General features: G+C 38.7%; 1 protein-coding gene across 5 annotated transcripts in view; it reads right to left on the bottom strand.

The window, feature by feature from the left end:
• The window catches only part of DAAM1 (dishevelled associated activator of morphogenesis 1), a 167,351-nt gene that overhangs the window by 39,979 nt on the left and 102,838 nt on the right, over nucleotides 1-24,534 (bottom strand). For all 5 annotated transcript variants that reach the window (XM_055304525.1, XM_055304527.1, XM_055304528.1 and 2 more), the window contains 12 exons: nucleotides 16,328-16,399; nucleotides 11,029-11,123; nucleotides 8,267-8,600; nucleotides 7,568-7,678; nucleotides 7,345-7,448; nucleotides 6,077-6,143; nucleotides 5,733-5,850; nucleotides 5,162-5,300; nucleotides 4,817-4,875; nucleotides 1,569-1,756; nucleotides 731-1,030; nucleotides 318-425 (listed from right to left, as the gene is read on the bottom strand). In XM_055304525.1, the coding sequence (XP_055160500.1) occupies nucleotides 318-425; nucleotides 731-1,030; nucleotides 1,569-1,756; nucleotides 4,817-4,875; nucleotides 5,162-5,300; nucleotides 5,733-5,850; nucleotides 6,077-6,143; nucleotides 7,345-7,448; nucleotides 7,568-7,678; nucleotides 8,267-8,600; nucleotides 11,029-11,123; nucleotides 16,328-16,399 (1,695 nt within the window). The remainder of the gene's footprint in view (nucleotides 1-317; nucleotides 426-730; nucleotides 1,031-1,568; nucleotides 1,757-4,816; nucleotides 4,876-5,161; nucleotides 5,301-5,732; nucleotides 5,851-6,076; nucleotides 6,144-7,344; nucleotides 7,449-7,567; nucleotides 7,679-8,266; nucleotides 8,601-11,028; nucleotides 11,124-16,327; nucleotides 16,400-24,534) is intronic.

A 24,534-nucleotide genomic window follows, 5' to 3' on the forward strand; every position in this document is an offset into this window, starting at 1 on the left:
TTCTTCTGGTGACCCCTCTGGACTAAGCATAAGTGATAATAATATACAGAACTCCCTTCACTAATGGCAATAAGGTCTCAAACACACATCAGGGTATGTGGCTTAACACATTCATACACATAACTGACGGGCATCTAGACACACATGTAAACACACACACAACACGCTGTTTTGCAGGAATATACCAGGGTAGACACAGATAGCCTAGAACTAAGATGCCGATCACATCATGGTGTGGCAGATGGCCCAGGGACTGTGCACAGGACATGATTTAAAAAAAATTTTTTTTTAGCATCCTGGAGAGCACATATGGTTACCTGCTGTCTTTGGTAGGCAGAGAAAGTTCTTTCCAGGTCTTCAAGATCTAGAATTTTGAAGACCTTTGAATCATCAATTTCGGTCCATACTGTTCCTTCCAGTTTATTCTGCAAATATCAAATTAATAAGTGCTAGAGTTTATAGTTATACATAAAAAGAACAGACGTGGTTATTTTTTTCAGAAGTGCTGCTCTCCTCAATTTTTCATTCTACCAGATGCTCAAAGTGGGCTGGCTTCAAACAACATGTCATTTATTTCAGCTTTGTCAAGTAAATATCTGAGCTAGTGAGAACCCGAGTCCATACTAGAAAATGAAATCATTTAACAGCCAGGGCTGTTTCCCTTTTCAGTGACAACATAGTGAGCTGCTAATGCTATCCATTAGAAGGAAAATTAGAACAAATGGCTTACCTCAGGCAGCTTGGACCAGTTGAAGGATTTCAGGGCATTTGTGGGCTGAGGAATGTTTTTCTTCTTGAGTGCCAGACCCAGTGGAGCACCAGGAGGTGGCATGATCCCCCCTAATGGAGGAGGCCCGGGGGGAGGAGGAGGGCCACCTGGAGGAAGGGGAGGGGGCGGAGGAGGAAGCATTCCACCTGGCAGGGGTGGAGGTGGTGGGGGTGGAAGGAGGGACCCTGGTACAGAGGAAGGAAAGGGCCCCCCTGGGGCTCCAGGTGAGGGTCCACCGGGGACCGAAGCACAGACAGCTCTCTGAAAAGGTAAAAATAGGACAAGAGAAGGTCAGTGGAAGAAGTAAATTCACTGGATGATTCTGCGAGTCTGCAACTCTGCCTAAAATGTATGCTGCAGAGAAATCGACATTTCTGAGAAGATGGGTATAAAGGGGCAGTAAATCAATGGACTTTAGGGCCTTCATGAACTACTGAGTCAGTCCTTTGTATTTGGAAGCTCAGTGCTTGTTTGTAAAGCATTTATTCACATATCTCTTACTTCTTGTAACATCGTGGTTTGTTTTTCACAAGATCAGTTTTCATTTCAAGAAATCAATGTAATTCCCTTTGCTTGCTCCGATTAGAGGATCTGTACTAAAAATGCACACTCCCACATCGCCTCTGCTGCCTAACCTACATGACAGCAAAGGGAGCGAGTCTTATAACCACTGTGATAAATCACAAAGACTTATATCCCCAGGCAGAAGCTGTCTGCCTAAGGTGAGGGGCTCCAGGGTAAGTGAGGCCTCGGCAGCTGCCCAGAAATAGAAGACCCAGCCCGTGGCCCCGGCCCTCACCCTGCTGAGCTCGTGGAGCTGTGCTGTGAGATCTGCCACCTGCTGCTTGACTTGCTTATGCTCACTGGTCTCCTTTTCAAGTTTCTCTTTCATTTTATTTAAGGTCTGCATCATCTCTTCCTTCTCTTGGGTCTTGGCATCACATTCGCGCTCTTTCTTTTCCAATTTCTGTTGTAACTCATTGTGCTCTACACAAGAAAACAATGGGACATGAAAATAGGGGACTCTTCAAAGCTGAAGTGCTTTCTCTAAACAGAAAATTGGCTGAGGATGATTGTGAGGCTCTTTATTAGGTAAATATTATTTCTCTGTTCCATCAAAGGGAACGACTTGTGGGCTCAGGGGTGTTTGTGCTTGGAGGGGTCCTTAGATGAACAGCATTATTAGCTACATTTTGTAAAATACCAAAAAAGAGATCCTAAAGTCACAGTTCCAAAGATGCACACAGTGTGAGCACCTATTTGTGGAAGAGAATGGTGCCTATTTGGTACTTAGCTCAGGATCCTGTCATAAAAATGCCCCTTTAACCACTCTAGGGAAAACAAATATTAAAAGGGCCTCTTTTCACAAATTAGAAATGAGAACTAGAGAAGCCACTGTTTATTAGCTAGGTTTCTGGCTCGTGTCCAATGAGCACAGGACTGAAAGGGAGGATCTTGCTCTGTGAGGAAATGCTGATGCCAGATCGCGTCTGTCCCAACATGGAGTCCTTTCTCCCATTCTACTCTCAGAAGGCTACTTGGGACTTGAACTATCTCATGCTTCTGGCAAATAACTCTTAAAACTTGTGAAAGCAAAGGTTATCATCTCAGCATTAAAAACCTTAAGGGCAGAGCATAAGAATCACTATAATCTGGGGAGAAAATATTAGCTCTCAGCTGTAATTTTACTGACTTCCCAATCCTGCTCTAATGGAACAAGGCATCCAATTTAGCCTAATGCTTATTTACACTGCCAATATGCCTACAGACTCCAGCCCTCACAGGAGTGAGAGAGGCTTTGGGAAAGAGGACAAATGAATTTTAGGCTGCAGATTTTTATTTCAAATACTTGGCCCCAATTCCTACTCTTTTTATATAGTAAACCCGCTAGAGATATAATCCACTGGGGCAGAGCTACACAGAATTATTAGTCTCTATTTCTGAATCTGATAACACATTTAGATTCTTGTTTTCTCCGTCTCTTACTTTCTCTCTTCTGAGTCCCCCCAAATCAGCTTACGGAAAAAAGTTCAAGCCATTAAAAGCCTTGAAGTTAAGATAACCATCAATCCACTTCTGCTTTGCAAATGTGTCCCCGACTTCTTCAGATATTTGTCTAAAAAGTACCTTACTGCACCCCATTTTCCTTCTTTTAGCTCCACTTCACTTCTCTTCCACAATTGTTAAGACTTGCCTCTTATGGTCATGAAGCTTTGACAAATCCAGCTGTGCCTCAGAACCACCTGAGAGATTTTAATATCTTGGGAGTCTGTTCTATGGGGGATGCAGGGGGCGGGGGGATGGGTTGGAGAACAGGCCTTAGGAATTTGTTTTCAGATGCTCCTTAGAAAATTCTGATGTAATACCAGGTCTGGGAAGCTGCTGTCAAAGGATTCTCTCCACAAAGGACATCCATTTATCTCCACCTTTCAGGGTCCAAAGAACTTCCTATCTCCTCATAGCCTTCACCCTCTAGTTCATCAACATGTGCCCTCTATAATAATACAGCCTTGCTACTTGAAGCTTTCAGAAAAGAATTTTTTATAGATAATTAATTAATTATCTATAATACCCCCTCCTTTATACTCCCCCTGTGACCTCACTTTAAACAATCCTGTTCTGCCCTACTGACCTTGGCCATTGTCTCTTGTACCACCTCAGCCACCCGAATCCTACCATAGTCCCTATCATTTACTAGGCAACTGGTATGTGACAGGCACTGTGTTAGAGTCTTTAAATTTGTTCTGTCATTTAATCTTTGCAACAACCCTGTGAGTTAGACGTGATCTTCATCTTAGGAGAAGAGTGGAGAAGAGAATGTGACTGCCTATGCACACACAAAGAGCCCAGCATAGTACCTAATGCATACAGGTATTTGACAAGCATCCACTGAAAAAATGACTGAAGGACTCTGAAGCTTCTTTCCTGTGTACTCTACTCCACTTGCACATCTTAATCCTCATGCTCTAGACTATACTCCTTAAGTATCACCCGATCATTTTCTCTTTGTTATCATCTCTTCACCCCAAACTTTATAGTCAGTGTTTCTCTTCTTTCTATAGCAGCTTCTGGAATCTATTAATAAAAATGTATGTGGCAACCTCACCAATGTGAGAACAATCTGAATTCACGTGAGGGACTTGTAAGTATGCTTCATGTTTGGCAGTTTCCACTATCGGTGGCCTGGCTTTTCTGCTCAATGGAAAAGGACAAATATGACAAGGGAAAAGGAAATGCTCTGGCATCTCTTGGACCCTCTTTTCAACACACTGACTATCGGGGTGAGTGCTATTGTGTTTCACTGGCTGTGGCTAAATAACTTGGACAAGGAAAAGGAAGTCAGTTAACCAGCAGAGAGAAAGAGCAGAGGCCAGGAATAGGACTGTTTTCACAAAAGGACCAACTTTAAGTTACTGGTATTTTGAAGGAAACATATCCACTCTCTGAGAGGCTGGCACAGTGATGGGCACAAATGACCCTCCTGTCATCTGATGCTGAGTCTTAATACCAAAGACATGTTCAAATACTCACCAAGAGCTGGTGTACGAATGCATCTATCTACAACAGTGAGTGATTTTCTAGATGATTTTTCTTTTTATAAGTGGTGCCAAATTAAGGTCACGTGGAGGATGGGGCTGCTGAATCAACTGGCCTGGGTTTTTCTTTTAAAATTCTGGTCATTCATGATGTTCTTTATTAGATATCTTAAAACCTAGTGTGATTTAAAGAGCAGTTATGGGGCAGGGGGGGAGGGCTGGAAGGAGTGGCAGTTAAGAAAATTTGAATTTATGAATACCAAAAAGCAAATGCTATAAGGTCTTCCAAAAAATTTACATAATTATAATAAAAGGATAAAATATTTGGCAGTCGGTATGACAACTAAAATAGCTTCATTTAAGAGAAAAGAGGGCAAAAATGCCTTTATGACATAGAAAAAACTAATGCACTAAAGTCAGTAAGAAGTATCAGCACAAATTTCTAAAATATGCAGAGCAGAGTTGCCCAATAACCAGTAACATGCCCCCTTGTCAGGGCCTCATTATTTACCTTTTCTCATCTTTTCTGCTTGTTCTTTCCACTGCTTAACTTCATTTTCATTAACCAACCTGTATAATAGTTAAAGGAGTATTCATTATAAAAAACATAAAAGGCCCATTGCCAAAATACACGCTCTCTAGGTACAAAAAATAGTCCAATGCGGAGAAAATCCTCAACATGCTTGAAAACCATTTAAACTCAGAGGTCACTGAGATATATTACATATGTATATGGAGGAACTCATGTTTGGCCTCTAGAACATTTCAGTTCTCTCAGCTGCTACTTTAAAGTAGAATACAATAAATGTCTTACACGGTGACTATTACCTCACAGACAGCGAAATAAGAAACTTACATCCGTACAACATTCTTTATGTTAAAGTTTTCCAAAGGTGTGGTGTCGGGGTCCTGTCCTTTGTCATTCTGAATAACTATTTGCTGTACGATTCTATCTAGCAGTAGCCAATACTGAACGGTGTTGCCACTTCTCTTGTCTAAAAAAGAAAAGAATTATAGAAAAACACTTCAAGTTGTTTCTAAACTAGGTTGAGTATTTTTCAATAGCAGTCATCCACCAGAGCCACAGAACCAGAGATGTTTACAACATTTGCACTAGTACTTCTCATAGCCTCTGGAATTCTGACATGCAATGATCATTTATGTGACTGAGAGGCACTTTCTACCCCTTTCGAAATGTGTTGCAAGGCATATATTTATTTTTAAAATCAAAGTAGGTGATAATTCATTTCTTTTTTGGAATGTCACAATACCCCCTGAGCTGTGTGGAAACACTTTGGACTGTCATAAAACCAAGGTCTGGAATCCCTGGTGTGCACCCAACCTAATCAGCACTATTCAGAAGACACAGCCTTTTGGATGATCTCCAAACATTCAAAAGCACACATGTAAGTCACAAACACACTCACAAGGCATTTGGAGGCAGTGGTGCAGGATGGACATGAAGTGAGGGTAAGCTTCACTATGGGTCAGCCTCTTCCTGGTCAGCTCAAACATCTGAGTCGCACTTTTTGTGTCTATGTGAACCTATTCCATATGAAAAAGAAATCTAAGTCAAACACCCAATATCCTCAATACCTGCAATGCAAGCAAATCCAAGGCAAACAGAGCTAATCCTGCCACTTAGGTAGCAAAACAGAACTTTTGATTTTGCTCTTTGGTTATACCCAGTCCATGTCAACTTAACACATGTTACACCAGGGAAATTCCATGAGTTGATGAGTTAAATCACAGTAATTGTGAGCATACATACCAGTTCAAATCTTTTGGCAAATTCTAGCTCATCTTCATTTCGGAGCATTTCAAAAAAATCTAAATGCCTGAAATCCAATAAAAGAGAAACTATTAAAAGTAGGACATACTCTAAACACAAGCACGTAGGAATCAGGACGTTAATACTAAGGCTTTTCCTAAATATTCAGAGATTTTTCTAAAAGAAATAAGACAACAAAATTTGAATGCCTTTGCTTAACTATGTTCTAAGGAAAAAGACATACTCTGACTGAAATAACAATAAGAGACAAACTTAAAAGCCTAGGATTCCTAGTACATAGTAGACAATTAATAAAGGACTATCAAACTCAAAACCATCAAGTCCAGATTCCGCTCACAGACTCCATTTATGGAAAAACCTACCCATATATCTACACTTGCCTGACTGATTAATTAAGACCACAAAATAAATATTCACACCATTAACCTATTCATTTAAATATTTATTGAGCCCCTTCTATGTATTTTAGACACTAGGGATGATAAGTTCTATGAAGACAAATACATCAGGGTAAAGGCAAAAGAGAATGAGGGGAGGTGAGGTGAGTTGTGTATACACACTGGCTGGAAAAGGTCTGACAGGTATAAGGGAATAAGAAATTTGGACATCTGTAGGAAGATCTTTGAGTGCTGAGAAAAACAGCAAATGCAAAGGCCCTGGGGCAACAGTATTTTAACATGTTCATACAATACTAAGGAGAAGAGCATGTCAGAGTATATGAATGAGGGAGAAGAATGATGGAAGGAAAGATCTGAGAGCTAGTGAGATATCTTAGAAGTAGTAAAATGATTGCAAACAAGTGCAAATGAATAAGAAAGTGAAAATTCACATTCATAGAATGCCTATCAAAGGTGCCAAGTGATTCTTCTTTATAGTCAATCTTTCTAACCACTCATAAAAGATAGTTGTCATCATTATTATCACTACATCACTATTTCTCAAAAAAACAAACAAACAAAAAAAAAACCCCAAAAAACAAAACAGTTAAGATTCAGAAAAATTGAGTAACTCGACCAGAATTCATAGCAGGTTAAGATGTAGGACAAGGATGTGGATTCAGTATGATGCCAGAACCCACATTAAGTTCTCTGTACAATGTGCTGCTTTTTTCACTGAGAAAGTCTTACATAAAAGCACCATTAGTTGAACTAGTATTCAGGGGCCAGCGCCTTATGTTACAGAAAGTTCACAAGCACACACAAATGGAAAAAGCATGAACTACCTCAGATGATAACAGTTTGACTTACCTATCTAATGTTGAATTTTCATGTTCCCTTAGTTTATCTATTACAGGTTGAATTCCTAACATCAGAAATTCATAGCGAAGATGAAGTCTAAAGTCCAAACTTTCCTGAAAGTGAGAGGGTAATAAAATACATATTTGTGCTTTTTGGACTAGACCGAAATCTTTTTAAAAAAGATTATTCTTTAATACTACATGTTTTCAACAGCGGTACAGAAGGTCCTTACCACTCCCGCGCCTTGGCTTAGCACTGCATTGATGAAGGACATGATGGCAGTCTTGAGACTCACTTCATCTCGATACCGCCCTGTGCTTTTATCCAAGTCATTAATTAATGTCTACCAAGGATACAAATATAAAAACAAAGGATTGAATCATTACCAATCTTAAAGTCATTTTATTAATTTTTATAACTCAGAAGTAAATTTTTAAAATTTTGTGTTTAGTCAGGATTACATGGATCCAAAGAAAGCCATCTTTTATTTTTCTTAAAATTAGTTCAAAAAACTCTTTCAAAATTCCTACCATTACATATGTTCATTTATACATGTATACAAATAACAAAAGACTGTGCTTTGTTGACTTGGCTTACTTTTTATATCTGAGTATAAATATGGTGACATAATCTCACTGTTTATATTGATAGTAAATTAAGAATGGTAACCTGTAAAATTTTCAGGGAATGCTACATTTAGTGGATTTGAAAGATATGTGCTATGTAATGTTTAGGAAGCAGACCACATTTTCAAAATTCAGTAAATCTAAAATCCCAGACTGATCAACTATTGAAAACATATTCTAAAACCCAAGAGGAAGAAACTTGAAAAGTAATCACCACAGAGAGAGAAATCTTAAGTTATGTTCCCCCTTCAGGAAAACACCTGTTGGAAGGGGTGAATGACAAAGTGGCAAGGGAGCATGCCCACCTGAAAGCGGGTTCTTTCGCTGGCATACTTCTGGTAGTGCAGCATGGCCTGCAGAACCTTCTTGTGGCCCCCGGGAACCAGGCACACGGCGCCCAAGATTTCCAGCACGGCCACCTTTGTTTTAATGTTCTCTGTGCTCAGACTCTGAGCAATCACATTAATACTCTCAGAGTGAGCCAGGACATGAGCCCGACCTTGAGAGTTGTTCATTAGCGCCTTTATACATCCAATGAGAGAGGTATGTATTCGAGACTCTGAGGTCTCGTAGTCCATGGTCTTTAGAAAGTTGAGAATACATGACAGGCCATCCAAGTCAATGAATCTGGTTACAAACCTGGCAGGAGAAGAACATTAAAATGTATCAGACTTAGGTCCCTTTGGAATTTTCTAATAGCCCTTGGAAAAGTTTTTTTTTTTTTTTTTAAAGATTTTATTTATTTATTTGAGAGAGAGAGAGAGAAACAGGTTCCATGCAGGGAGCCCGACGTGGGACTCGATCCCTGGACTCCAGGATCACACCCTGGGCTGAAGACGGCTAAACTGCTGAGCCACCCGGGCTGCCCGGAAAAGTTTTGCAATGGCAGGAGAAAGGAAGAGGTATGTAGTTCTTGTAGTACCAAAGAGCTACATTGATGAAGTCTTCTTAATTCCTGACCTCTTCCTCAGCACAAACCCAATGGTCAGGTCTACCAGAAATGTGAAATAATCTCTATTTGAAATAAACAGATCTCAACTGATACAAAGAACCAATGAACGATTATACAGACACAGTAAATCAGGAACCAGAACACACTCAGAATATGTGTCTTAAGTTAAAGTCATTTGCTGATCCAGGAGCACCTGGGTGGCTCAGTCAGTTAAGCATCTGCCTTCAGTTCAGGTCATCATCTCTGGGTCCTGGTATCCAACTCTATATCAGGCTCTCTGCTCAGTGGGGAGTCTGCTTCTCCTTCTCCCTCTGCCTCTCCCAAAGACTTCCCTCCTGCTCATGCTCTCTCTCAAAAAATAAATAAAATCTTTAAATTAAAAAAAAAAAAGGTTATCTACTGATCCTGTGTCATTTTAACACCAGCCTCTAATCACCTTTACGTTAACTGTTGACCCATATCAATGCAAGTCAAAGAGCATCCTTAAGCTCCAGGATATTTGTCTGTCAAACAAAAGATAATCTATATTGCTAACATTTTGTAGCAAAACTCTTCTTTTGTATGATATGCTACTGGAATCCCTATATATAAAACAAATAAAGGGTGCCTGGCTGCATTAGTCCATAGAGAACATGACTCTTGATTTTAAGCCTCATGATGGGCCTGAAGCGTACTTAAAAAACTAATAAACTAAAACAAAACAAAAGCAAGCCTTTGTTACTGCACGTTAATTGATATCTAGGACACTTTATTTACTGTGAAGCTGACCAATGAGAATAATTCACAATGCACATATATACGTGAAGCTCTGAAGATTTCAGAAGTAACAGAACTTGTTTATATGACTATTCCAGAAATTTCCAAACCTACTTAGTCTTAGATACCTATCAACATCTGAGAATGCAAAACAACACAAATAGGGAAATACTGATGTAGTTAGGATTGGCTACAAAACCTGTCATACAACTGCATAGAAATTTTGATAAATCAATAGATTTTCATTAGTTAGCATCTTATAGTCAAACAAAGAAAAGGAAATCTTTATTTTCCAGCCATTTCATGTAGTCACAGGACCCAGATATAGCCCCACTGGTGAAAACAGTTGGCTTCATTCATAACTCCTATGTTAATGAAATATACCTATAAGCACCCCAACATCCCACCAAACCTTAAAGACTAATCAATGGGAAATGAAGGTGTAGGAGGCACATGGTGGAGGCTGACTGCCCCCCCCCTTTTAAGTAACAGTTTTATTGAGATATAATTCACATGCCATGAAATTCATACTTTCAAATGTACATTTCAGTGATATCCACAGAGCTGGCCAACCACGGACAGCATCTGATCTCAGAACACTCTAAAACATCCCAAAAGACTATTTCCCTCCTCTCCCCAACCATAAGCAACCACTAATCTTTCTGTCTGTACAGAGTGGCCTTCTCTGGATATTTCATATAAATGGAATCATGCCATATGTTGTCTTTCTTTAAACATTAAAATCTGGCTTCTTTCACTTTGGGTAAGTATTTTTCAAGCTCTTCCATGTTGCACCATTTATCAACAGTCTATTCCTTTTTAGGGCTGAATAATAATTCATTGTATGGATATATCACATTCTGTTGATCCCTTCATCAGCTGACAGAATTTGGGTTGTTTCTACTTTTCAGCCATTATGGACACTGTTAACATGAACATTCCTGTTACCTTGGCTATATACCAATGAGTAGAATTGTCAGGTGATATGCCAACACTATGTTCAACATTCTAAGGAACTGTCCAACTGTTTCCTGAAGTGGTTGCACCACTTTACATTATTTCCAGCAATGTATGAGGGTTGCAATTTCTCTACATCAGCACCGAAACTTTCTAGTCTGTTTTTTTTTTTTTAATTTTAGCCATCTTAACAGCTGTGTGCATATCTTTTAATTGAAGAAAATCAATTTATTGAATGTTCAATGATTAAAGTATTCCATCCATGGTTCAATTGAATGCTTTTAATCTAAGACTTCCTATTGCAGAAAAAAAGAAGAAAGTAGGGTAAGAGAGAAGGGAGAAAGAAAGGACAGAAGAAGAAGAAAAAAAAGACAAGTAGTATGTTACCCAAGAAAGAATTACCTCATTGGTTTTGTCCTTAGCGCTGTCTTCAAACTCTCTATAGTTTTACTTCTCTCTTCTTCCTCTTCCTTCTCTAAAGCCAGGAGAGATTTTCTCTACACAAAGAAAACTGAAGTTATCTCTTCAAATTCTATGATTCAATTAGGGTATAAGCAAGACAAGTCCACAGATTACATGCTATTATTACTTTTAATATATAAAAAAACAATAAATCTATGACTAGGATTACTATAAAACCAAAATACAGAGCAAAAGTACTAAGAATTCCAGATTTGTAATCTCTACTAAAAGTTCTTTCAAATTTTAGATAAAGTTTTAGGAAATGTTTAGAAATATTCAGTATAGATTAACTTGTCCAACTATAGTTCTGGTGAAAATATTACTATCTATATTTGATAGAAAGAGGATTGGCTCTGCAGTTAAATACAGTATTCTGGCAACTAAAGCTAATAACATTAACAACACTACCAAATCCAGGCGGTTTGTGTCATCCTCAAGCCGAAAAGTAGAATCTTTTACACTTTTTGTTCCATCAATTACTTAAGAGGAACAATCAAATCAGACATGATATGAAGAAGGACAATTCCTTCAGAGTAAACACTTTTAGAAATGATTCAACATCATTTGGAAATTAGGCTACAGAGTGTGTGTGAGGGAGGGAGTGGGGTGCTTATATCCTCCCCACCCAGGGATCTGTTGAGCAGCACTTCCCAAACTTTAATATGGACACGAATAATCTGGGGATCTTGTTAAAATAAGAGTTCTGATTTGGTAGGTCCTGAGTAAAGCCCAAGATGCTGCATTTCTAGTTTCCATGCAGCCCTGATGCTGCAGGTCTATAGACCTCAATTTGAAGAACAAGGCTCTAAGGAAGTAGATCTCAGTTGACAGTACAGTCCCGGATGCTAGTAAAGTTTATATTTGTGAAAAGATCTTTCCCATTCCTTTGAGCCCAAGATCACCTAGTTGGATTAAAAGGATCCTTAAGTCTTAATGGCCTCAGGTGCCTCCACCCATGGAACCACTGGTCTCTTGCCTTCATCTTATTCTGAATGTGTGCTTTTCTAATTTCAGCCTTCTTACCTGTTAACAATTCTGATAAAAATGCATGGCTGGGAAACAGTCTAGGGCATTGAGGGGAAAAAAAAGTTTGGCTCTTATCTATGTGTCTCAGTGATCCAATCTCTCACTTCCTTTCAGGGCCACTAGTCATCAAAGGGTGATTTTATCTAATTTTTTCAAGTTAATAGTACCAGTATTAACTAACTAAATGTTAACTAAAACCTAAATTTGACTTCACAATTAGGAGGGTTAAAGCTCCAAAGAAATATATCAGTATCATTTAAGGCAACAGAAATAAAAATCAGTGAAGTCTCGTTTTTCAAATGTGTTACTGTTTCTGCTGACATTGTCCTCTTGGTGGTGATGAGCCTGGACAGCTGTGATGAGAGGACGGTAGGGGAAGAAGCTGTGTGCAGAAATAGCCAATAAATTTCTTCACTGCTCTGTGAGACCTATTGCCTGGAAAATTCAGCACGAATTCAGCCAAGTATGTTTAATCTCCTGTGGCACAGCTGAACTCGTTTAGACTCTGAAGCAATCACTTTGAATCTGCAGCTCAGAATCAAGATGATTACAAACATCATTGCCTATTTCTAAGCTTAATCACACAAAACTATACCCAAATTAAAGACACACATTTCTTATTATGGCTCACTAATACTGAAGATATAGATATTTATTCTTTTAACACTGTTGGAGGGGGGGGTGTAGTGCAGTGCCGTGGAACATCTGAATAAAGACAGACTATATTATGTCTCTCCCTAGTAGAACTGGGAGATTTATGAAAAGTCAAGAAAATTAATATTTCCTTCCTAGTGTGAGGACCATTACCTTCCTTTCAAAATAGAGGCAACACACTCTTTTCTGTATGTGATACACTTAGATTTGAATCTAAGATTGTGTTCCTTAAACTTAGAAAAATGAGGATAGGCAGACGAACATGATAATTCTAATGTGACTTTTCAAAATAAGTTATATGGAGTCTAAAGCTTTCAAGCTTCACATTTAGGAAGAACACCTGATTTGTAGCTTTTCGTAGAAAAAGGAGACATGCCTATCTTTCTAAAGATAGATGCTAGGCCAAATATGTAGTGTGTACCTTGGCATATACAGGACAGGTTTGTGGTGGCCTCCGTGGAGTCTCTAGGCACTTACTAAATCCCTGTTCACCTGAGAAGCGGACAAAGGATAAAGTGCCTCTGGTAGAGGATCTTCTGATAAAATCTACTAAGGTGTATGTACACTGGAACATGCAGGTCCAAGAGAGATGCACAAACTACACATAGAAATCATTCCTGTCTGGGAGTCTGGAGCTAAGCTTCTGTTTGAAACATTCCCTGGTGTGAAATCAGTAAGCCAGGTTGCTAAACACACTGCACTTTACCTCACATCTGTCCTCCCCGAGAGTGCACGCAGAAGCCACATACAAAGGAAGCCCGGGTCCTTCTTGAACCTGTTGGGCTGTACTTTTATTATACTGTTTTTCACTCTTTAAAAGCCAACAGATCACTCAGGGGTACTTTAAAGAACAAAGCATTCTTGTTAAGAAGCTGACGTAAAGGAACTGAACTTGTTCGGTGTTTCATAGACCAGTAAGTGCTGCAGTTCTCGACCCGGACTGTTCATCAGACCCTGGACACGTTAAAGAAAACAGATGCCTGCCCCACCTCAGACAAGTTGGGGGGGTGGGGGATTACCCGGCCTCTTTTACTCACCAAAGGGTTTTAAAAACTGAGTGAGAGGCAAATTAGAAAGGAATCTTTGAGCTCGGACTGATAGGTTTAAATTCCAGTTCTACTGTTCCTAATTAGATGACCTTGGGCAAGGTAACCTTCTTCCAAGTCCCAGACTCCTTATCTATAAATAGCACTTATAGCACAGGGGGCTTGTAAGGATTTAAAACAACATGAAAAGTGCCTGTTAGACTGCCTGTCACATGGTGCACACTCAAAAGCAGTAGTAGCTAGTGATGCTGAAGACAATAGATGATAACAATGTGGATAAATCCCCTTCAACAAATCCCTAAGCTAAAGAGCTCAAGTTGAGCTGCTGAGCCATGAAAGGATTTGGAGACACTGTATAAGTCTTTCCAGTCCCCAGGGACAATGTCTCAGGATCTCTGCTGTGTGTCATTGGGAATTCTCCAATACAGTTAGCAGAGAGATCAGCCTGACTCTAGGAGGAGAAGGTGGCAGCAACACATATGGTGAGAAAAGCAGAAAATTCAGCATAGGGTTTTTGGTCTCATCAGACTTCCTTGTTCTTTACATACGCAGGAGTTCTGAGGTCTCATTAACTCAGGATTTGTTACTGCTTTTTACCTTTAACCCTAGAAAGAGGCCAGCTCTGTCCTTAAAGGAACATTACAAAGCTTTGTTAGGTGTTAAACACATAAAAAATAGCAAAGTGACTGACAATTTAATTGCCTTGAGATACTCTCCGAAAGGATTTCGGACTTGGAAGCAAATATAATTAAAATGTAGATGACTCATGACTGCAGCACAGGGTTGTCCAAGGAGCTGGCCGAAGGAGAAAGGCTCTTAAAGAAATGCCTCCTACTGGCACATCATAGACCTTCTAGTGCAGGAAATGGCCAGGTTGACTCTATACAACGCATGGATTAAGTCACTAAAGGACAAATTAACCTAATTGCCCCCCTCAAATTTGAAGAAAAGAAAATGCCAGAGTATTTAGTACTTCTCCCTTTATAGAAGTGAATTCATTAACGAAGAAGCAACTTCCCTTGTTACATCAAACAATGCTGGCTTAATTAGAAAGAAAGCCAGCCTGCCCCACAGCTCTTTTATCCCCCTAATAGCGAGGAACAAGAATTTAGAAACTAACCTTCACAAGCAGGAAATGTAAATGGCTCTAAATTATTATTGCTTGAGTTATGCATAGAAGATCCCTGATGGTCATCACAAGCCCCACACTTTGCTAACATATTCATACAAATGCTGAGATCACCCTTTTCTCATCTTTGCCATTGTGTAGGATGCCTTGTACTAGGAGGCTTTGGATACTCTTTTCTGCTGTCCTTTTAGACTAGAAATCCTCAGGGCAAAAGCTTATGCAGTTTCTTCTATAATTTATACAGCTCCATTCACATTTACTAGGCTGTTTATTATTCATTGTGCAACAGCAGAAGAAGCATCTTCAAATAAAAGGCTAGAAAAGAGGAAGTTACTAAAAGTCAAGGTCTCTGAAAGTTTAGTAAAAGTGTGGTTCACATATTCTAATCAGTTAACTTTGCAGCAGCAGCAGCAAAATATTAGACATTTTTTTAAATGTTTGCCTTTTGTGTTAAGCAGCTAATTTGAAAAGACTCTGGGAAGGGAAGAAAAGGAAGAGGTAGAAAGAGGTAGAGAAAAGTATTTATTATGGAAGCTATCATCTTGCTTGGATATGATAAACTCAAAGTTGAATCTAACAGAGTGATCTTAAAATCATGAGGGTACCCACAGAGGCAGACTGTTCACCATAGGCAGTTGTCAATTTTTATTGACATGAACAGGATTTGAGTTACGAAGGCTCAAAGGTTGAGGATTTGTTTTCTGCTGTATATTTTAGCTGGGATCAATAGGTGTCCTTCAAGGTGCTCAAAGTGCTGACATTACACAGACATATATGTGATTAGAATGCATATTTTAGACACTGAGATGCATTTTAGGCAATTACTTAACCAAAGGTTTCCCAAGGACGTCTCAGAGTAATTATGCCCTTTATTCACCGCTTACTCCATAAATTCCTTTTGTTATTTATAGGAGTAAAAGAGTACCTGGCTGCCCTATAAAATCAAGAATCCAGGAACTAAGTCAGTTCTAGGTGAAAAAGAGCTGGAGGAGAACAGTGAAGGAACAGTTTCATTGTATTATTTTAAAATGGTATTAACTTGTAGAATAGTACTGCCATAACAATGCTCCAAATGACTGGTAAGAGCAATTGCAAGTTAAGTTGAACATAAGCCAGATTTAAGATTACATTTCCTCTTACAACATTAAACTCACTTATATTTTAGTGTGTGCTGATTTTATGTAAAACATACTGGAAAAAATCATTTTGCCAAGTACCACTCCTACCCTCCTTCCCTCCCTCCCCGCCCCCCAACACTGAGTGTTTGGAAGAGAGTTTGGAAGATAATGACATTTGATAGTTCTTACTCAAGTGAATTTATTGTGCAATTGTGTGCGAAATTTGCATTTTAAACTGTATGCCACTGAACAGAAAGTATACCTACCGCAGCCATGGAATTGAGCTGATCGATGTAGAATTCGGGCCAACTTGTTGCTCCCTTGTTTTCCTCCTGGTCCTAAATAAAAAGCAAAAAAGGTAATATACATCAGATATATACACACAATGACCACAAGCACATCTGACTTTCAGAGCATCTAGATGATGGCCTATATAAGCTTTTAGGAGACAAGGAGATAGAAGATGTTTGTCTTCATATGTTGGTTTTAATCATCAGACTGTCCTTTGGCCTAGGGACAAGACAGTACTACAGAGTTAGGTGTGACAAAAGGGACATTTTCTGAACCATGGATCAAAGGGAATTTATTATTTTATCACTTTTTTTAATTTATATTTTTCAAAAATTGAAGAACAATGGACATAAAATATTGTATTAGTTTCAGATGTACAACATGGTGATGAGACATTCATATGATATAAAATGGCAACCACAATAAATCTACTTACACCGTTCACCATAAAAGCTGTCACAGTAGGGGCGCCTAGGTAGCTCAGGTGGTTAAGTGTCTGACTCTTGATTTTAGCTCAGGTCATGAGATCAAGCCCCTGGGTGTGGAGCCTAAGATTCTCTCCTTCTCCCTTTCCCTCCACCCCTCCACCCCCACCTAGCTTACCCATTCTCTCTCTTTCCCTCTCTCAAAAAATATTTTTACAGTATTATTGATTATAAAGAGGAATTTTTTTTAAAGATTTATTTATTTATTCATGATAGACAGAGAGAGAGAGAGAGGCAGAGACACAGGCAGAGGAAGAAGCAGGCTCCATGCAGGGAGCCTGACGTGGGACTTGATCCCGGGACTCCAGGATCACACCCTGGGCCAGAGGCAGGCGCCAAACCACTGAGCCACCCAGGGATCCCCATAAAGAGGAATTTAAATGGGAATCTAGCCACAGCATAGTATGGTATTGTTTTCCTTCAGGGGCACAATAATATTGGAAAGGACACAATGTTTGTTGTGAGGACAAAGGATATCTAGGTCCTATGTCACAGTGAGGACAGTGTTGCTCAACTATATGTCTGGATAAAATCCACAAAGGAAGGAAAATTGTCTCAAAAAATGACTACAGGGTTTGGCCAGTTGTTAGACGTTTTTAGTTAGTTTATTCCGATTCCAGAAGACAATAAAAATTTTGAAGGGTTTCATTTGATGTAACTAAAACTAGATACTGCTTCAGATGAAAAGGTAGAATAAAAAGCTTGACCTTGGATGGAAAATAGTAGAATGAACACACATTACCCACAGGCCCAGCCGCCATGCTGTGACAGCTTGTGAGTCTGAGAAAATGTAAGGTGTCTGAGCTGACGAGAACTGAAACCCAAAGAATTCAGGAACCCTTTCCCAAATCACTCTAGCCAGTCTTTTGTCTTAGCAGAACAGGATGACTTGAAGCCAGCACCATGGCCCTCTGGGCTTCTGTGCATAGAAGCCCCCCACCTGAAGCCTCACTCACCCCAAAATCAGGGGGCTGTAGCTTCTGCTCCATGCAAACACGGAGTCCATCAGAAGGTGGCATGGTAGCTGGAGCTTTCCATACGTGTTTGCAAACTTATGTGGCTATAAGTCATTTGTGTGATGCAACAGACTGGAAGAGCACAATTTCAGTCTTCTAGCTTCACATTCAGAGAGCTCCTCAGTACAACTGATATCCCCTGTCCCCTTGGACTGGGCCAGGTACCGGTAGCTGCTAGGAGACAGTGAAGTAGTTACTACCTATTTACTATTGTCAGAATCCCAATCTTTGGGATAGTACTTTCAAGGTGGGGCTTTTAATTTCAGTCCTATACTTTACCTCAAAAACACTTTTTCTAAGCAAATCTTTCTAGACAGGTCTACTGTGGTGAGATAAAAGAAACGTAATTTCAAAACTATTCGTTAAGTAGTCACATAAAAGCAGGGAAAGTAACAAATGCTTCCGGTGCCTTAAAAGCCGGCAGTAACAGATACCTGAACTTGAGCAGTTGCACGAATTGCATCTGGAGACTGAAAGAGCCAGATGATGTGGACAAAAGGCTATAGCAGCAGCTTTGAAGCTGGACCGCATTACACTTGCATGGCTTTAAAAAGCTTAGGAAATCTGATGAGTTTTTAGAACAGTCCTTGATTATTATTTAACATGTCAATAAAATAGCTACAATTGCAGCATAAGTGCTGAACCCTTCTCTCCCCCTAAAATGGAGTATTAATGTTAGCAAAACCCCATGTTAGCAATGTATTCAGCAAGCCAAAGCCCACAGTGATAGTCAATGGTATTTGAACCTATAAAATGAAATAAAAGGTGCCAGATCATTCTAGTCCCTCAAACCAGGGCAAATTTCCAAAATTACAACAAAGTCCTGTCCTGTGTCTGGGGTCCCCTGAGAGACTATCTATTGTAAGCTTAATAGTCATGGTTAACAGAACAGGAGATCATTTTAGAAGCTGAAGATTAGTATATAGAGAAAAATCTTAACACTTTGGAAATGTTTTAGTAATATAAACATATTAAGAGTAGACCTAGATACTGTAGTCAAAATAGGGAAAAGAAGGCTTCATTTTTATTTCACATGCCTCAGTGCTGAGAAAATCAAATGAGCTAACATACGTAAAAGCTTCTCATAAAAGTACTGTTATCACTATATTCCTAGGGGTGATCCTCAGAGTTCTTCATTTTGGCAATGTGTCTCCAGTTTCCTCTGTGCAGTCTTGGTCCTTCTAAACAGATGTGTGCTCTAGTAGCCAAGTGAAACACATCTGTGAATCAACTCTCTGCTCCTACTTTGTGTGGCTGCTAGAGTCTGTAGTCATGTAAAGCCATAGGCCAGAAACAGATGAATGCAATTGTTCAGGGTGGGGATGGAGGGCTCCCCTAAAGAGCACTGAATACTGAGACATGCTGAGGGGAAGACTCTCTCCTAAGAAGTCCATGAAAGAAACTGCTGATGAAAGTCAAGATGTCTGATATTCCTGAAAAGCAAAGCCTCTAGTATGTGTTATTCTTTGAGCCATGTGCCTCTCTTCTTTTCTTTGTTTTATTTGTTATAGAGAAAAAGTGGGAAAAGTTAAACAAGATTGTATAATATTGCATTAGTTGTAATGGAAGAAACAGCAATATTCAACATATATATAGCTTACTTGTGTCAAACACTGTTCTAAGCACTGTGCTCTTTATGTAATCTACCCGATGAGGTAGCTGCTGTTATTTCACTCATTTTAGTGATGAGGAAACAGAGGGAAAGAGAAGACTGGTGAGTTGCCGAAGTTCATCCCGTTAGAAATTCAGAGGCAGTGGGAAAGAATCAAGGCAACCTCTTTCCTAAGATTAGAACTCAGATTAATCACAAGCAATTGGCACAGTGAGTGCAAAGCTGGCCTTTCACTCTTAATCACCTTACTGTATAAGAAACTCAAACATAGTTAGTGGCCAAAAATGAGTTTGCTTTTCCCTAAACCTTTATTGCTATTTTTGCTATATTCAACATTTCTGAATATTATTCTAATTCTGAATATTATTCTAAGATCTGATGTCTTACTTGGATTACCTCTGATCCTTCTTCTCTAGACTTTCTCTCTAGGAACTCTTCTGACCCTCTACCAATGCCTTATCTATCTATATGTGTGCATACAGATAGCATTTATGAAGTTTTTCCCTAACCTGTTCTCCTGTTCTGTTATATACCAGTCTAATAGCCATCTTCACATGTCTTTTTCAAGAGTGTTTGAAGACGAGCTGATAGCACCAAGTAGTTCTGGACATTGGAATTGCAAACAAATCTCTCCCTAAGCTATACACATCTAACTCTACTTTTGACTACTGCCTTGATCAATCCCATTAGAACTTTTTTCTAATAACCAAGACTATTGGCTTCATTCTATTCTTTTAAGAAGTTGTTTTTCCTTCTTTTAAAACAGATTGTGGGTTAAGTGTTACCCACTTTATGGGTATAACATCTAGAGAAAGTTTTGCCCTATGAGAATACAAATTCTAGCAATCACATTAAACCCCTTTCCATTCCACCTCCAGAATGGTCAATTCATATTAAAATCTAGTTTTGATTACTTTTAAAAGTATTATAAACATTTATGTTTATATGCCTATCTTTAGGTCTATTAAATAATTAGCACTGAATTGATATAAACATTTTATGTCATTAAATTTTCTGATGATTACTATTTTTAGATAATATTTGCAAACACCATTTATTTTCAGGTTGATAGGATGGTGGAAAGATGACCAGATTGGCCATCTGAAGATGAGATATCAGAATTTACTTTTTAGTTTACTCAATCGGCATTCCTTGGTAAGTCTGAGAATCTCTGGGCCTCATTTTTCTCTCAAATTGAGAGGCTAAAACCAGACTATTTTTTAAAGTCCCTAGAAGCTCTAAGATTCTATAGAACTCTAATGGTGAGTGAGGTGTCATGGAAAACCAGTATGTACTGCCTTTAGTTTAAGGGCCCAATTTCTAAAACTAATGTTGTTGTTTTTTTTTTAAATTTATGTTGTTCAGTGACTCAATTACAAAACACTTAACTTTCAACAGCTACTTCTTTTATAAGGTAATTGGAGAAGGAAAAAACCCAACATTAATTTTACTATTTCTCTAATCCACTCATCATATTTCCTTGGTAGGTTGATGGTCGTGAATAAGAGAATATTGGTGGACAAAACTTCCTGCTGGATGGAGGCTGTGACACCTCACTTTACTTTCAACTTGCACTAACTAGTTTTAAACTCTTTTTCTTGTTATCTACTTTGCTCCCATTATCTCAAATTCTGAAGAAACAAACAAAACAAAACAAAAAACCTTTTGCTAGACAAGGAATCTGGTATAGTACAACGGACCTTCAAGAACATTCACTTTAAAAAAAAAAATCAGCCTTTAATTAACTCATTTAGAAGATAAAGAAATAAAAAAAAAATAAAAAAAAAAGAAGATAAAGAAATACATAGTTTTTCTAACTTGGCCTCATTTTCAACTGGCACATTTTTCATTCCAAGTTTCAGGTCAGTAGCTAGTAAAAAAAATTCCAAGAGATCCTCCCTGATTTGCTTTAAATGCACAAGGGTGCATTTATTTTTCTCAACATCAGTTTGCTCATAAGAATAAATTTTGCACGGGGGATCCCTGGGTGGCTCAGCAGTTTGGCGCCTGCCTTCGGCTGAGGGTGTGATCCTGGAGTCCCGGGATCCAGTCCCACGTCTGGCTTCCTGGATGGAGCCTGCTTCTCCTCTGGGTCTCTGACTCTGTCTCTGTGTTTCTCATGAATAAATAAATAAAATCTTAAAAAAAAAAAAAAGAATAAATTTTGCACTAATTTGTTTGTACTCTTTCTCAGGTAAACATTCACAGCTATGTCCCAGACTTTTGTCTCTCACTTCATGATCATCACTCTCTACCAATCCAAGCTGGCTGTGTTCCCCTTCTATCACCATCAGCAGACACATACTTCAATCTTCAGCCATTCACTATTCATGGTGACTTACAGGCAGGCAAGTTAAGTAACCTCTCTGTGTGACTCAGTTTTAGTTTCCTTATCTGTAAAATGGATGCCTACTTTACAGGGTCATTGTGAGGATTTAATAGGTTATTACAAGTAAAGAAAGCACTGAGAACAGTACACACAGAACATGCTTGATAAATGTTAGCTAGGATGATAAGGATGCTATTCCAGAATCTCCAGCTATGGCCATTCTAAGGTCTTGTTATGCTAGGACTATAAAAATTTGGATGTGCATTTGGTGGTAATTGTTCAAATATAAAACACAAACACAGCCTTTGACCCCTCTTTAAGATTACTTTCAGGAAGTTAGCCCAAAATTATATGTTTACACTTTTTTTCACTGCAGTGCTGTTTGAATCAGCAAATAACAAAGTGAACAAATATATAGCAAGGGAGATGGTTGTATAAATTACTTTGTAGCAGTTATACAGAATTAAATAGAATCATATAATCAAATTTAAAATGACCAAATATAGTACAGGGCAGGGACAGGGCAAAGAGTAATGCCTCTGAATATCATTTCTCATCTGTAGGGAAAAAATGTACACTTAACATACAAACATTTCTGGAAATAAACACAAGAAAATTGAACAATGCCTCTGGGTATCTCTTTTACTTATTAACTTTCGTATAATTCAAACTTTCATTTTGCCAAAAATATGCACTATTTTCACAGTTAAAACAGAAGTTCTAAAGGACTGTAGGACAAGTGTTTTACTTTTTCAAATGTTCCGTGTAACATGAAATGCATCAAGTCAACAAGGTCCTGCAATATTTGGGATGTCTCTGTTTTCTACGCCGGGGGGACCCTTCTGCTCCCTAAAGCAAAAATTTTAAAACACTTTGCTGTTGTCTTCTCACTGGATTTTCTATTTCTATTACACACTACAATCCTATTATCAAATGTTTATGTAAAGAAATTTTATGATTTATACTAACATTTATGTACCAAAAGGATGCTAAAATTTTCAAAATTTCCACTTACATAATTGTGACAAACAATTTATTAGTAACAGCTAAAATCTTTCAGTAAGATGCAAAGCATAGTTTAAAAACTAAGTCTTTAAGAGTAACTTCTTTTGAAATTACCACAGGGCAAATTTTTAATAGGATCATTTCCCAAGTAATAATATGTAGGAACTGGTAGTTTTTCTTCAGTTTCAAATGCTGTTGGTAAGACCTAAAATTGGCTGTACAAAGGTCAATTAATTGCAAAGGACATGTTCTGTGGTTGTTCACTAGACCACAAATCACAGGCTGAAGCAATATGCACTTGGCCAACTAAAGCCATAAATCTCCATGTTCACTGTTAAAAAACCTATGAGGTTCTTAGATACTACTTATGAAAGACACATTCTTTCACTGTCTAGATTGGCTAAAAGTCCTCTAATGATGTATATAAGAGTACCATCAACTCAAAAACAGTAGAGACATATTAAGGTTTAACTAAATGAACTTCAACAGCGAAAAGATACTGTTTCAGTATAATAAAAAGTAAAATTCATTCTGATCATTTTTATTATAGGGCAAAGGCAACTAAATACTAATAAAAACCTGTTCCATTTATGAAGAAAATGTTACTAGAAAACATGTTAACTGTGATCATATATAGGATCAAGAAACCCTATCCCTTGTTAATTGTCAAAATAGTTATCTGTTGCATTAAATTGTCGTTGCTATTTTGGTTTTCAAGGACATAGCCCCATATACTAATGAATGCAACAGACATGAAATAAATTTACTCTGTACCTAGAATTTTTACAGAATACTGAGGACAAAGGGGCAGACAGGCCAAAATATTTTATTCTATTAGTTTTGACTCCCTGATGTGTGTATCACCTAATAAACTCAAGTGAATGATAGGCCAAGGAACAGGTCCAAGGAACAGGGAAGGGAAGAGTAGGTAAGATGGAAGATGGGAAAATATCTTATGGAAGGCCTTGCTAATAACTTGTGCCAACTTGCCCTTCTGGCCCAATAATAGGCTAATCAGCATCTTCTCAAAAGACAGTCATGGTGAAGTGGGTAGAATAGCCTGACAGACCAGGGGTCAGCAAACTTCTTCTGCCAAGGACCAGATAACAAATACCCTAGGCTTTGTGGACCACATAGTCCATTGCAATAACTCAACTCTGTCACTGTACAGTGTGAAAGTGGCTACAGCTAACACTTAAATGAAGGAACATTGCCAGGTTTCAATAACATTTTATTTGCAAAAAATATTTACGTGGCTAGATTTGGTCCATGGGCCAGAGTTTGTCATTCCTGGTGCTAGAAAGAGCTTGGCTCTCAAGAAGGTGGGAATGCATCAAAGCTCGAACTTGGTCATCAATTATTTTCCAGGTTGTCTCCTCTCCTTGAAGCCACTCCCATCTCCAGTAAGCCCCAGCCGTAAGTTAGGATCAGCTCACAAAGTATATAGAATTTGCCTAGTAACTTGCATTGTTTTCTAGAGAAGAAGCAGGACTTACCATGCCTGAGAAATCCAGCATCTTCCTAAATTCACTATTCCTTGAAGACAGTTTAATCCTACTTTGTAAAATAGCACAGGCATTCATGGATGGCTCTATTGGTTAAGTGTCTGACCCTTGCAGCTCAGGTGATGATCTCAGCATCCTGAGATCAAGCCCCATGTCAGGCTTTGCACTTAGCAAGGAGTCTGCTTGGCAGTGTTTCTCTCTCTCTCTCTCTCTCAGATATATACATACTT

Source organism: Nyctereutes procyonoides, unplaced genomic scaffold (genome assembly GCF_905146905.1).
Source record: "Nyctereutes procyonoides isolate TBG_1078 unplaced genomic scaffold, NYPRO_anot_genome, whole genome shotgun sequence".
NCBI lineage: Eukaryota > Metazoa > Chordata > Mammalia > Carnivora > Canidae > Nyctereutes > Nyctereutes procyonoides.